The sequence below is a fragment of the Belonocnema kinseyi genome, chromosome 6 (genome assembly GCF_010883055.1).
Source record: "Belonocnema kinseyi isolate 2016_QV_RU_SX_M_011 chromosome 6, B_treatae_v1, whole genome shotgun sequence".
Lineage (NCBI taxonomy): Eukaryota > Metazoa > Arthropoda > Insecta > Hymenoptera > Cynipidae > Belonocnema > Belonocnema kinseyi.
In genome coordinates this window covers 94766632-94782434 of record NC_046662.1, presented here as the reverse complement: position 1 = coordinate 94782434, position 15803 = coordinate 94766632, and the positions used below count along the sequence as shown (strand labels likewise).

Below are 15803 nucleotides of genomic sequence, written 5' to 3'. Positions count from 1 at the left end.
GGGTCCTATTAGGATCAGGAAAAATAAAATGTGAACATTATTTTGCAATATCTGAATAAGCAGTGCCAAACCAAGGTACACACAAAAAGAAATTGTAATAGGGATTTGATATAATAGTTTTTAACATACAATGTAGAAAATTTCGCATTGTAGTCTGTGCACAAATGTGGAGGGTAATGTAAAGACCGAGCGCGGAGCACGAGATAAATATACGAGGTGTGTTCAAAAAATAAGGTGACTTTATGGTTTTCTCGACAAATATTCATTTATTTCTCAATATTTATGTTGTCCCCTTCAAAGTAATCCCCCTCAGATATAATACACTTGTGCCAACGCTCTTTCCAATCATCGAAGCACTTCTAATAATCATTTTGTGGTACAGCCTTAAGTTCTTTCAGCGATGCAGTTTTTATCTCCTCAATCGTTGAAAATCGATGTCCTTTCATGGGTCTCTTCAGTTTTGGGAAAAGAAAAAAGTCACGGGGGGCCAAATCCGGTGAATATGGAGGCTGAGGCATGATTGTGGTGCTGTTTTTGGTCAGAAAATCTTTCACAAGCAACGATGAATGAGCAGGTGCATTATCGTGATGCAAAAGCCACGAATTGTTTTTCCAAAGTTCCGGACGTTTTTTGCGTATCGCCTCTCGTAAACGGCGCATAACTTGAAGGTAATACTCAGCAACTTCTCTGATGGTAATTCGGCGATTTTTCAACACCATTTCTTTCACTGCTTGAACGTTTTCATCTGTTGTTGACGTGCTGGGACGTCCAGGGCGAGGTTCGTCTTCGACATCCTCTCGGCCTTCTTGGAACAGCTTGTACCACTTACACACATTTTTCTTACTCAGAGTAAACTCACCGTATGCAATTGTCAACATTTTAAGAGTTTTAGAGCACTGGATTCCATTTTTCACACAAAATTTAATGCAAACTCTTTGCTCCATTGAGTGTTCCAACACAACAAAACAAAAAATTTAAAACTTGAATGTACGTAGCCCGCGAAAATTGAAAAGTCACCTTACTTTTTGAACACATCTCGTATTTTTGAGCGCGAAGTGCGAGAATGAACAGTTGCGCGCATTAGGTGCGCTCAAACTAGCGAGCCGCGCGCGCAGCGCGCTATTCGAATGTGCACGCAAAGCGGGCAGTTTTTTTTTATAAAATAGGAACACGATTTTGGGAATCAAATGAACAAAGGATTCTGCACAATTTATATTCCCGAAATGTGTTGTCGTGAAATTTTCTCGTCTTGTAATATTTAGTAATTAAATGAACCCAAATATTTTCTTAGACCATTAACAATACTTACTTGAAATAACTAAAATATTCTTTTGGATGGAGCAAGTATTTGCTGAAATTAAACCAAAGTTTTATTTGACCGACTAAAATATGTGCTTGGATCAACCAAAATAGATGGTATAATCAACCAAATTTTACTAACCAAAAAATTGTCTGAGTCCAACAAATATTTTTTTTGTCCATATAAGAACCACATTATAGGGTTGATTCAACCAAATTTTCATTTATTCAACCTAATATTTTTCTGAGTGTCAAAGCTGTTCCGTAATTTATTTCCGTAAAATTATTTGTAAACGCCTCCAAATGGATCTTTAATTATTACATATTTAAATATTGAATTCGAACGTTTACAGCGTCGGGCGTCGTCAAATTTAGAAGTTGTTTCCAACTAAAATTATTATCAATCAAAAAGTTGAAACTAAACTTGTTCAAATTTGGAAGCTTCAGTTAAACACCTTCTACCCAAACTTCTTTGCAGAATTAGATGTTTTCTTTAAATTTTCATATATACAGTGAGAGACCTATGTTTTCAATGTGTTATAACTGTTTTTTTAACTTTATGTATAATGTCTGATTTTAAGAATTAACATCTTATTGACAAATTTTTTCGTATAGGAAATATTATATTTCAGAAAAAAAACATATGATACTTTAATAAAATGTTGTGAGGCCCTAATACTATTATATGTGTGGAACTTTCTACAACCTATATTTTAAAGTTTCATCTTTTTTTAAATAAAATTATTATTTCGTATATGAAAAATCCTCTTAATGGTACCACGTTAGTCCCCCAAAAAAACTACTATGTAAAAAATTAAAATGCCATTATGAAAAAATACGAGGCAATTATGAAACATTGAATAATTATGTCTCGCAATGTATACCAATTTTAAATGCTTTTTTTCAATCTAGATATCGGCAGACTTAAATGTTTTCGAATTTGAAATTTGACAATTAGAATTGAATGAAAATTAGAACTGTATTCAATCTTTTCAATTTGCAAGGAAATTATTGAAATTTCGCCATATTTCTGAACTGAGAGATAAAGAATTATTTGATATTCTGAAAGAATTCTGCGGCTTTAATAATAATTTATTAGATTTGAAAAAATTAATTTTTAATTATAAAAAATGGTTAATTTTAAATTTTCAATCTGAAAGCCTTCGAATTTAGAAATGTAGAAGCTTCAAAACTATAAAGCTATTAAGATTAGAATCAATAAACCTGTTGCATTTTGAATCATTTCAATAAGTTTAAAAAATTATTATTTGATATAGCTGTAACTATTTTTGTTTCATGGGCAAGTAAAACTCTGTAGTTTCTTGTTTTCAATAAGTTCCCCAACATCGATTGACCTGAATATTTCTCATTTAAAGGACATTTCTTCAAATATAAAGATTTTTTCAATTTTTCATAATAATATTTTTCTTGCATTCCAATTAATCTATCAACAAAATATATGTACTCTATTGGTCAAAGAGCGAATCTCGAGCTTCAGTTCAAAGACCCCGCCAAACGAGACACCCATCAGGGAAACCTGTTTGATCAATGATATAGGTTGTCGACCATAGTAGATAGTAGGAATTCCATAAGAAACAGAATCGAACCCAAGTTTACTCTGTCAACAAAAATGTTAGGAAAAGGGGATAAGTGCCCTCCGAGTTGGTCGTTTGTCGACGAAAATATCAAAGATGTGGAACATATAAACCTCAAACCGGAGATACAGCGGCTGTTGGGCTGTTCAATAAACGAACACGTGTTTCTGGAATACCCATTCGCGTATGTGCCTTCTGAAATAGTGAAACGCCACTCTAATACATCCGGCTCTCCATTCAAAAACTGCAAAGAAAAACTTGAATTGTATAAGGATTCCTCATTTCTTGTTGGATATGCATCAAAGCAGCTGACTTCAGAGAAGTTTCTTATTTGTCTTTCAGAGGAAGCTCGTGATCACATGATTAAAAGAAATAGAGGGGTCACCATGAGGATTCTTGATTATGTAAGGATGAAAGTTGAAAAAACCCCTCGATCCTGGAGGTCTTTAGGTAGCGAAGATAACCTTGACTCGGCCTTTATGAAGAATGCGAGACCCTATTATGAAGTGGAAATTTCTTTGCCCATTTGTCTTCTACGGCAGCATCGTGAACTTTCGGATCGAACTGTAGATGATGCCAGAGACGGGTACATATTAAATTAAATTAAAAAATTATTAATCATTCATTAACAGAAATTGGAGGGGCAATTCACTCGGAAATCAGACAGTAAGATTTTAGAACTTATTCACTGATCACGTCTGATTTCAAACGATTTCTTCTGATTTTCTTTTTAAACTGAGTTAATACTGAGTTCACGCAAGGTTTGCTAAATTCAGTTTATGTCCGCAGTGAATTCACGTTACTTCAGTGGAGTCTACCTTATCTCTGCTTGAGTGAGTGCACAGGAGTTCAGTTCTCATCCGTTGAATTCACTTCTCGGCGGCGGAATTCAGTACTAACTCACTGAATTCACTTCTGTTCTATAAGTTTATTTTCTTATTCATCCAATGTTAAGGACATTATATAAAATAAATTAAACTTCTTGAAATATAATATAATTATAGTATTGAAATAATATTCTATTATATTATAAAGCACAGCGACACACAAAAAGTGTGTAAAGTCAAAAGTCAATAGTCGAGAATAGTCGAAATCCTAAAGTTTGGAATTTTGCGCTTACCAGATTTTTTGCCCCTGATTTTTCTGTAAAGGTTGAATTTTACTAATTGGGCTACTTAGCATTCGGAGTTGTTTCTTCAAGCTGTTGAGTTGATCTTTTCATAGTTCTCATGTTAAAACGTATTTTCTGACTGTAGGATGTGAAAATTTTTTGTTGTAATAGTTAATAACAAGAAAATTATAATGTTTCAACATGACTAACATTTTTCCTGTAAAAGGCTAAACGAATATTAACAACTGTAACATTAACGATTTTATTTATGAATTTCTGTAATAGAAATATGCTTTTGAATTTAAAAAATTAATTTATTAATGACAATATAATTTGTTTGTAAGCAATTTCAGATTTTTCTGCTCATATAAGAATTTTCATCTCACGTTGTTCTCCATTATATTAGAATTTGATCATTTTAAACTTTTACAACAATTTTTGTTTGTAACCTAAACTTGCAAAAATATTTTATCAATGTCTATGATAAGAATTACATCATATTTCATCCAGAGTTTCTCTCTAAAAGTAACGTGGAACACCGTGAGATGAAAATTTTGTTATGAGCAGCAAAAATCTTAAATTTTTTATAAACAAATGAGATCGGTTTAGGATCGGCAAATAGAAATAGACAATATAGGCTGCCAACACTGGCTCAACACTGGGCCGATTAAAATGCCGATATTGGCCCAATAACTTTAGCCGACCTTTGACTGCCAAAATTGGATCAACACTGGGCCGTGTATGAAGCTCCGGCAATTCGCACTTGGGTTTTAACATGAAAGCTATAAAAATATCAACTCAAAAGTTAAAAAAAGAAATAATTTCAAATGCTAAATAGCTAATTTTGAAAAATACAACCTCGACTAAAAATTCAAGATCGAATAAAAAAAACTGGTAAGCAGAAAATTAAAAAATAATATACTATGCAGGTCGCCTTTTTTTGGCTCGGAACCTTTTTGTGTGGTTGTATTCTCAGACATGTTTTATTAAGGAAATTTTTTTTTTTTTATGAAAGAAATATTGTATTTCATTTTTTTTGTAACCGTCGCTTTTTATCAATTGTTGTCAAAATTTTTAAGTATCATAAATTAAGGCTTATTTTTAGGAGAAAATATTGCCTACAACTCTAATGTTAATAGTATTGAAAATAGGTAAATAATCTTGAAATATATTCATTTGTTTTAGAAAAATTTCCATTAAAATCTTTTTGTATCCATTTTTTCCCCAAAAAATAAGTGATCATTGATTTAAATTCAACCATTTTTTGGAAATTGGTAATAATCGATAGTAAGATAAAATTCAATTGAAAAAAACATTTTAAGAATCAATGTTTGTTGTAAGTTTTAAAATTTTTAAATAAACGTTCTGGATTTGAAATGACGACTGTAATATTATTTTGATTTTTAAAGTAATAGAAAAATTATGTTTTAAAATATCTGATTTTTGACAAGAAAATTATCTGAGTAAGTGACCATACAAAACGCATAAAAAGAAAGAGTTTTGGTGTTATGTACACAACAATATTTATTTTTAAAATAATTTTTTTAACGACTACACCAGATATTTGGAATTTAGATCAACTGTTTTTAAAAAATGAAAGATCTTTTCAAGCGTTACAAATTCATGTACAGTGATTGACCGGACTTTGATAAAACTATCAAATAATCGGAAAAATATTTGAAAAAATGTAGGTATCGTATAAAAGATATAAAATCAAATCTAATATATGAAATACTTTTTGAGGTTAAGTTACTTCAATGTGCAAAAAATTATTAATAATTTAATTATCACATTAAAAGCTCTCACAACAGTGAACACATGCTTCCACAGGCTTTCACGGCAACCAACGAGATAAATGCGCATACTGTCGACGCATGTAAATGCTATAGTCTTCACACGTGGCTACGCTTTCCACTATTGAACACAGTTAATTCACTGCGTTTCACTGAGTTCAGTCTTGAATTCACTTGAGACCAAATGATTTCGTATGATTTCACTGTGATCTCCAAGTTTAACTAATCTTAAAAGATTGTATTCATTTTAAAAGTTGCAGTCGCTGATTCCATTGAGTTCATACTGATTTCTAAGATTTCGATCAAGTTAAATGAGCATCATAACTCTTGATTTCCGAGTGAATTGCCCGTCGCAGAAATTAATAAATTGGGGATGCATATCCGAAAACTAAATAAATACAGTGAAACTTAGAGACTGTGGCGGTTTGGGGGCTGGAGTGGGGAACAAAGCAGATAGAGTGCCGTTTCGGATGAAACCCCTTTTGTTTGCGCATGCCTGTGTGATCATCGCACACTCCCCGCAGCTTCTTTTACTCCTGCTTGCGGCGCGGCGTCACTTCTCAGAATAACTATATCAGGGGACCCTATCTCAGAGTTTTACTCTAATTAATTATTTAAACCCTACTATTATATGAAATTTCGCATCTGAAGACCCGTATATTCAGATTAGTCGCATATTTGGGTGCGAGGAATGAAAATTCCCAACACATCAAAGTTTTTTCACCAGCCTTTCTCTGGACGGTAACAATTATGCACTAACAGCGGCGGACTGGCGTGGACCCTCAGGGTGGGTGCCCACCCTCGCCCCTGTTGGTGTGGCGCCCCTGAGGACACTTGGACGCCCCTAGAACAGCTTTGTGTACGAATATATTTGTATAAACACATGAAGTTTTGCGAAAATTTTGACAGGATTTGACAAAATTACTAGTTAATTACTAAAGTTTGAAATGTTCAAATTAACGAAACATATCTTTTACAATCAAGACTTGAATTTAAATATTCTTCCAGATCTCTCAATATTTTGTAAATAAACAAAAAGTTTAAGACCTATCATTGCATTTTCAATACATTAGAATAATAATTTCGCTCCATAACATAAGTATATATAAACACCCTGCTGACTTTTCAATCATTGTAATTGCGTTATTAATATCAATTGAAGAATCTAAATTAGTTATATTTTGCGCAATTGAACCAATTTGATTTCTATAGTTTTAAATAATTTTAATTATACAATTAAAACTTAATAAAGTAATGAAATTTAATAATTTTCCTTGAATTGAATCAATTCTTATCATTTTAATTGCTTTATTTAAAACAATTGAAGGAATCAGAATTCACTATATTTTGAGCAATTGAACCCGATCGATTTTTTATAGTTTTAAATAATCTATCGATGTGGCTGTGTGTGTACAGGGGGGGGGGGGGGTTAAAAAGTAAATAATCTGCTGTCCGCTTTTTGTTTCTTTGTTTGTTAAAAAAGTGCTCTCAAACATGCTTCCCATCCTGCGCTCAGAGATCCAGTCCGCCGCTGTACATAAATAAACTATATGCGCATTAGGGTGAACCGAAAACACAAATTTTGATAATGGCTAGCAAAAATCTTATTTTACTTGTCATAATGAGCCTTCATAATTTTTTTCCAGATTTTTATAACGATCTCTTCAGTGAGCAGAAACTTTTTGAAGTTTGAAACTTTAAAAACAGTGATTTTTTCGATATATTTCAATGTTCAGTCGCCATTTCTTCATCGAATTACTTTTTACGGTTCAAATTCATTGATTTTGATGTAACAAACGATTTTTAAAAACTTTTAGTCCAGAAAAAAATTCTGTTGATGAATGTAGTTACATAGAACACAATTTTTATTTAAAAATCGAAGTTTCGAATATAATAAAAAATTGCACAAAATCATACTTTTTTCTAATATCCCTTTAAGGGACTCTGAGGGACCTACAAATACGTGTCACTTTAGAAGGAAAAGACAAAATAACTATAATTGCGGTTTGGCTTATCATAAAGTAAAATAATATTTTCCCAGCTAAAAAACATTTTCATGCCGCGAGAACAGTCGATGTTTTTTATAGTTTTTTATGGTCGAGGCCGCAAAAATTATTTATTTTTTATTTCTGCCTATGGCTAGCAAAAATCTGTTTCTACGCATCAAAATGAGTCCCCATGGTTTAGATTTTTAAAACGGTATCTTTAGTCCGAAAAGACTGTTTAAAGTTTAAATCTTTAAAAGCAGTGACTTTTGCTATATATTTCAATGTTGGGACACCAATGTAGTTACATTGTCTTAGAGTATCATTTTTATTTCCAAATCGAAATTTCGAACTTGAGTAACATTTAAATAATCTGCAAATTAATACGAAATAACAGAGCAGAGGCTCACGGCACGAACTTTTTTTATAGCCTGAAACATATTATTTCACTTTGTGATATACGCCAAATCGATATCATCAAAATAAATGAATTATACAGTAAAAAGTAATTCGATGAAGAAAGACCGAACATTGAAATATCTTTAAAATATTACTGTTTTCAAAGTTTCAAGCTTCCAAAAGTTTTTGCTAACTGAAGATATTGTTTTATAAATCTAAAAAAAAATTAATTAAGACTCTTTCTGATATGTAGAAAACTATTTTCTCCAGCAATAATCAAAATTCAAGATTTTTGTTTTTTCGGTCGACCCTAACGTATAGCACAAATTTATTTTAATTGTGCACAATTAAATTCTACCCGGCGAAATATGTTGTTTTTCAGAGGATTTTAGAGCACAAGTATTATACCGATTTAATTTTAAAAATCACTAGCTTGTTGAATTTTCTGGAGTAATTTCTAATGCATCACAATATTTTAGAAAAAATTTTTGTGTCTTCAATTCAGTCCTCCAAATTGTATTTTATTTATAATTTAGGCATTTAAATATAAAAAAAATTAGTTAGTGAGAAAGTTGTCACTAAATCAAATTAATAAAGATTTTCAGGGATGGATTAGTGAAACTCTTTACTCATTTTATTTAAACTTCTCGCCGATTCAAGTATATAGATAGACGATTGCATATAAAATGTACACATATGTAAAACTTATCTAGGTATATCAAGATTGTTCCCCAGTACGAAGTTTTCGAGAACGTGGAAATGCAGCTTATCTGCAAAGCCGTTCAAACTAATCTTATGAGCCAAGAAAATAGTGTCCAAACATATCCGGGACATCCAAAAAATGAGTGGACTCAATACGAATACGACTGTTTCCAGGAGAAAGAAACTCCCGAAAATGAAGAAAAAGAAGTTCAAGAAAAGGAAAACAGGCAAGAAGGTGGAAAAAGTGGAAGCAAACAATCTTCACACGAAAGCATTGAGGGAAGTGAAGAAAATCAGGAAAATAATATAAGGAAAGCATCTGGAGACCATATAGAGGAAATGATTGATGTAATCAGATACAATAAAGTTATCAATTTACACAGTGACGACATATCGAATCTTGCTCAAGGCATTGTTCAAGAACCACGACTCTCGAATCTGATTACATACCAAGAAGATACTTCTCTAATTAATTTCAGTTTCAGTAAGATGAGAGTTATCTCAAGCGCATGCTGGCATCCGAATTTACATCATGTCGTTGCGACTTGTTATGTAGACGGGAAGGGGAAGAAAGGTCTTGAAGAAGAGAAACTGCTGGCTAGAAGTGAAGTCACAAATGATAATTTGAATAATACTGATAATGAGAATAGTGATCTAAAGGATAATGACCCTGATGACGTTGCCAATGAAGATCATGATAGTGAAAGTTCTAATGAAAGTATTACTGAAAATGTTAATAATGAAAGCGATAATGACAAAGACAATAATGTGAACACAAACAATAGGACTATTAATAATGGAGTACTAATCTGGTCGTTATCCGACTCACTTCGTCCCAAAATGATACTATCAAATTACGAAATCACTCAGGTTGTATCTTTCTGTCCATATAAGCCAGATATTCTCATCGGGGGCAGTTTCACTGGTCAAATCATAATATGGGACCTCAGAGGTTTATTAGATTTCAATCAAAATTGTGAAGAATTACCTACTATAAATCCAATAGCAGTTTCCAACAAAGAAGCCTCGCACAATCTGCCAATAAGAAACATTCGTTGGTTACCATCCTGGTACGAAATACGTTCCGATGGAAGTTTACACAGATCTCGTAGAAAAAATCTGCAATTTGTAACAGCGTGTGATGATGGAATATTAGCCATTTGGGATCTTCGCTGGCATGCAAATTCAAGACCAACTTCAAAGACTCCAAAAACAGACATCCTTGAACCTTTTGATCCAAAAAGACTGGATGGTATACTTCGACCTGTTTATCAAATTATAATTCAGCATCCTAAAAAGTCTTGGAGGTTCTCTCCTTTGAATATTTGCATTCCTCTAATCAAAGATGAAAATCAAGGAACTAGAGAACTGGATGAAAGAACTTATAAACAACTGAAGAACTTTCTGGTTGCAACATTTGAAGGTGAACTGATCTGTTGTTCTTGGGAGGGACAAGATTTTGGAACGGAGGATTCCAGTTTGGAGATGTGCAATTTTATAAGTCATTCCTGCATTCATGATGGTCCTGTACTCGAAATTTCAAGGTAGTAGAGACTGCTTGTATTATGATTAATATAGTACTGCTTTGTATTATTTCTTTGTCGTGACTGGTTAACCAGATTCCAGGCTTAAGTGACTTTCCCCTATTCTCCTACTTTCCCGTTTTTACTTTTTTTCAAAAATCTTCCTCTTTCCTTTCCTGGACAGTAGGGTACAATTGCATTAGACTATCCTAGACTATCCTAAACTATTTTAGTTATTTTATTTTGCTCAACATATATCTCTTACCAACTACTTCCAATTCTCCAATGCTTCATGTAGATTTATAATTGTTATTATTTAACCTAAGCTATTCTCATATGTTCGCCACATTTTCACAAAAAATCCGTAATTTTGACACTCGCAAGTCAATTCAAAATTATTACCCTTTTAAATTTCTATTGAAAATTCTGAAACACACAATTTAAAACTGTACAATTTTAATAACCATTTATTTGATTCTTAATACTTAAAAATTAGTGTTGTATTCTTCAACCATTTATTCGTTTAAAACATTAAAAGAAACACAAACGGTTAAATAAGCTAATGGTTAATCAAATAAATTCAGCAAAAAATTCAAAATTTTTGTCCATTTAGGCACATTGGGTGATTGATTCTTTGATCGATAATTTCGATAATTTGTTTTAATTGTTTACTTGTTTTAGCTGTTTTGCTTGATTTTATTCGATTAATCTTTGGTTAATTGACCATGTTTGTTCGCTTGTCCGTTGTTAAACGATTAATTGATCAAAGCACACAGCACTACTTTAAAATGATAATAATAAATTATAAATCGCAGGTGTCCATTTTTGGACGATGTAATATTGACCATTGGAGGGACAGTTTTTGCAATCTGGAAGGACGATTACCTGGACTCTCCGTTATTATGGAGAAGGAGATCTCATTCTTATACTTCTTCTTGCTGGAGCAATAGAGCAGGAATGTTCTTATTGGCCAGAATCGATGGCGAACTTGAAATTTGGGATATCACAAGGAAAACTCAAGACCCAGTTCTTTTACAGCTTATCTCCGGGGGGACCATAACAGGACTATATCCTCGCCTCTCTTCTAGAATTATAGGAATTTGTGATTACAACGGGGCCTTCCGAATATTCATAGAGCCAAAAGAATCCAAAGAAGAATCTCTTGAAAGAGTCGAATGGTTAGAGGAATTTGTCTGGAGAGAAATTAAAAGAAAAAGGAATTTCTTTCTCTGGGAATCTGATTTTCTCAAAATCAACCCCAATGCGGTCTCAAGGACAAAATCTCGAGATTCTGAGGATGCTAAAAGAAAGCATCAAGAAGCCAGAGAAAATTTTCAGAAGGAACAAGAAGAATTGGCCAGAAAAGAAGCTGAGTTGCAAGCTAGCATGATAAAAAAATCTGAAGATGTGATCTGGAAAACGCGGGATTACGAAAGGATGAAAAAAATTCTCCTTAAGAAGAAAGGATTTGTACCGAAGAAGTTAGAGGAAAGAAGATTACCAGTAGTCGTACAGCAGAATGAGAGGTATTTAAAGTTGGAGAAAGCCAAGCAAGAAATATGCTTAAAAGAAAAATATTTCGAGGCTGTCATGTCTGCAGAATTTCCACGTATTGAGCGAGAGGAGGAATCCAGGGTTGGCAAGATTCCATTAATAAAGGGAGTTGAACAAGATAATAAGAAAAATTATAAAGAAGAATTTTTGAAAGTGAAAAAAGAGGTTCAAAGGAAGTTAAATGAAAATCCTGATGTTTTTAAATTCGATTGGAATACAGCCATGAAAGAAGGCCGACGGCGACCAATGATGAGGAAAGAGTAGAAGATTAAGTTATTAAGATTTTTTATCAGATGTTTAATTTTAATCATTATTAAAAATAAACATCATTAGATTGTTATTCAGTGATGAATCGTTTCCTGATAAAGATTAATCAAATACATATAAAAAATAAATAAAATTTTTAATTGATATGCTATAGTTTTATTCTTGCGGACCACTTTTATTGCTAAGTGCTTGGTATTCGTTTATCATAATTACAATTAATATATAACAAGTCAAAAAATTTTCGAGTTCGAATTTCGTTGTTCGAAGGGAATATCGTAAGAAAGAAACAAAACAAGTGAAGTTCTCGAAGAAGAATATGCTGATATTTATCGTGCGTTCCACAATGACTTCGAGAGCGATAAGATAACCGAATCTTCAACAGCTTCGACAAGAAATGCGCTTTGTCACAAGGCGGTATGAAAGAAGAGACATAGGAGTAGCTGATACAGTTTTTTTAAAGCTGTCAGATTAATATTATGACTTACCCATAGAGTCGACACGGAAAAATAGCTGTTTGAAATTCAAGTGATTGTCTATGAATCTTGAATACAGTTTTATAAGACTAGTCAAATAAGACTCTACCTCTAAGAGCCATAGAGAGTCACTTTAATTTCAAACGCAATTATTTTTTCCGTGTATGTACATAATTTAATTGATTTTACGTTTTGAATATTAAACAAGAAAATTTTCTAGATTAGATGTAACTAATATAATCAAAATATCTACTTCTCATTAGATAAGTGAATAATAATTTTTGTTATAATATATATTGTGGTAACATGGAAATAAAAATCAATATCCTCTCAAATATCACGAATCAAGTCATCGAAATATATAATATAATACCCCCCCCCCCCTTATAAGCACTAGGAGCTGAAAATAATACAAATTTAATGTAATTTATAATTGTAGTATTCTAAATTGAAGAATTACAAATTGAAACATTTCGAATTAAACAATTTATAATTGGAAGTATTAAACTCAATAATACTTGCATTTTAAAATAAGGAACCTTCAGGGCTTAATTACTTTCATTGAAGCATTCACAAGCGAATAACTTTACACTGACGTCAAATTTGAATGGTTTAAAATTGTAAATTCAACTTGAGATATGTTTTATTTAAATATTTTACATTATTTATTTTAACAAAAAGATTAAAAAGAAAGAAATAAGAAAATCTTTATTTAGAATTAAATGTGTGGATGTGTCATTTTACGGTGGTGAGAGACGTGGGCCCAGTGACACCCATTGAGACCCTGCAGTGGCTGCTTAGCCTGTTTTTTATGTGTGTATTATTATACAGGGTGTCTAAAAAGTCCCGGGACGGTTGGATATTTCCCCAGGTAAAATATTTTTCAAAAAATTGAAGGTCATTCCGGAAGTAAATTTCAAATTCAATGGTGACCTTTATTTAGACCTTAAAGTTGACCTTCATGGCTTTTTGCAGGTCAACTTTGTTTTTTTAAGTGAAAATCCCCTTTTTTTACATCTGAAATCGATAGAGCGGAAAATTCTACGTTCAGGTACGTACCCAAGTCATAGGTCAATTGTAACGTTCAAGGTCAGTTAGAAGTTATTTGAAATTAACAAAGTTTTCCAAGAGGTCAGTGCAATTCCCGAAATAAATTTCAACGAGAAATTCATTGGTTAGCTCTGTATTGATCTTGGTGATGATCTTTAAGGTTTTTTCAAAGCAGTTTACGTTTAGCATTACCCAGGAACAACGACGTGGACGTAGTAAATTCTGTTCCCTTTGGGGTGCTTGATTAGCGTGAGCCCCCTTGCCTCTCACGCTTTAGTGAGCTTCTTGAAAAAAGCTATGCGATTGTAAAAATGAGTTACAGCATTACGAATCATCTCCCTATCAATCAAAGTAGCCTGTTGCAGAATCCGATTCTGCAATTCGTTTAAGCTTTGCGGTTGCGTTGAATATACTTTGCTCTTTAAATAACCCCAAAGAAAATAGTCGAGAGGCGTCAGATTAGGAAATCTAGCAGGCCATTCTATTTCACCCCATTTTCCAATCCACCCTCGAGGGAACTGAGTGTCCAAATATGCTCGAACCTCCCTACCGTAATAAGCCGCTGCTCTGTCCTGCTGGAACCAAATATTTTGAAAATTATCACCTGTAATCTCTCTTATTCTTTGTACAATTTGGTTTCTGAGAAGCTCTTCATATGCACGGGCACTGAGATTACCATCGATGAAGAAAGGGCCTATCAATGTATCATTCAAGATACCGGCCCAAACATTAATCTTTTGTGGATATTGTGTGTGACTCTCCAAGATCCAATCAGGATTTGTGTCGAACCAATATCTACAATTTTGCCTTTTAACTTCACCTTTTAAAGTGAAAGTAGATTCATCTGAAAATACTGTATTGTACAAGAAAAGAGGATCTCTATCAATTCTGTCCATCATAATTTCACAAAATTCAACCCGACGATCAGGTTCGTCTTCATGAGCTCTTGTACCAGATGAACTATGTAAGGATGGAAATTAATGCTTTTTAAAATATTTCGCACTGTCCCAGGAGCAACGTCATGCTCATCACTCGCTCGACGTAAACTAAGGTGTGGGTTTTCAACAAATGCTTGGGCTATGTTTATCTACATCTCCTCAGATCCTGCAGATGTTGGCCGAAGAGTTCTCTGAAGGTCCTTGATATATCCATGATTCATAAAGCGCCTTACAGTTCTTTTAATTGTTGATTTTGTGACAGGATTTAACCTTTCTCCATTACAAAAAGTGTGATTAAAAAGCAAATGAACTTGATCATAAGATCGAACTCAATCTCCCCAACCACGCATCATTAATACTGATACCCTTTCTTGTTCCGAAAGTTTAGCTTGCGCCATAATAATCTTTTAGCGAAAGATTAAGTGTGTACTCGTAATTCCTAAATTTCGTTTCAATCCGTAATATTCGTATGGAAAAACGGTATTGGACTTATGGTATCGCCTTAGGTATTGACTTATGTATCGAAAAACGGTATAGGACTGTATAACTCTTCGGGGAGGAACAGAACTCTCACCAGAACACCTGGAACGTTTACTGAAAAATTTCCTTATGATTTTACAATATTGAAAACGCTGTAACCTCTAACTGACCTTGACCGTTACAATTGACCTATGACTTGGGTACGTACCTGAACGTAGAATTTTCCGCTCTATCGATTGCAGATATAAAAAAGGGGGTTTTCATTTTAAAAAAACAAAGTTGACCTTCGAAAAGCTATGAAGGTCAACTTTAAGGTCAAAATGAAGGTCACCATTGAATTCCTCGTTGAAATTTACTTCAGGAATTACACTGACCTCTTAGAAACCTTTGTTAATTTTAAATAACCTCTAAATGACCTTGACCGTTACAGTTGACCTATGACTTGGGTACATACATGAACGTAGAATTTTTCGCTCTATCGATTGCAGATGTAAAAAAGGGGGTTTCCATTAAAAAAATAAAGTAGACCTTCAAAAATCCATTGGGGTCAACTTCAAGGTCAAAATGAAGGTCATCCTTGAATTCCTTGTTAAAATTTACTTCAGGAGTTATCCTGACCTCTTGGAAAACTTTG

At 33.1% G+C, this 15803-nt stretch overlaps 1 protein-coding gene across 1 annotated transcript; it reads left to right on the top strand.

Annotated features, from left to right (window-relative positions):
- The first annotated feature begins 2929 nt into the window (after nucleotides 1-2929).
- LOC117175505 lies at nucleotides 2930-12272 on the top strand. Its single transcript, XM_033365213.1, has 3 exons — nucleotides 2930-3480; nucleotides 8896-10428; nucleotides 11223-12272. Exons 1-3 carry the CDS (start codon nucleotides 2930-2932, stop codon nucleotides 12223-12225), a joined length of 3087 nt encoding a protein of 1028 aa, XP_033221104.1. The 3' UTR covers nucleotides 12226-12272.
- The last annotated feature ends 3531 nt before the right edge of the window (nucleotides 12273-15803 follow it).

Excerpts from the sequence above, each read along its gene's own strand:
- LOC117175505 (XM_033365213.1), top strand. The coding sequence starts at position 2,930 with ATGTTAGGAAAAGGGGATAAGTGCCCTCCGAGTTGGTCGTTTGTCGAC. Across the intron at positions 3,481-8,895 it reads GTAGATGATGCCAGAGACGG|GTATATCAAGATTGTTCCCC; the intron begins GTACATATTAAA and ends AAACTTATCTAG. Across the intron at positions 10,429-11,222 it reads CCTGTACTCGAAATTTCAAG|GTGTCCATTTTTGGACGATG; the intron begins GTAGTAGAGACT and ends TATAAATCGCAG.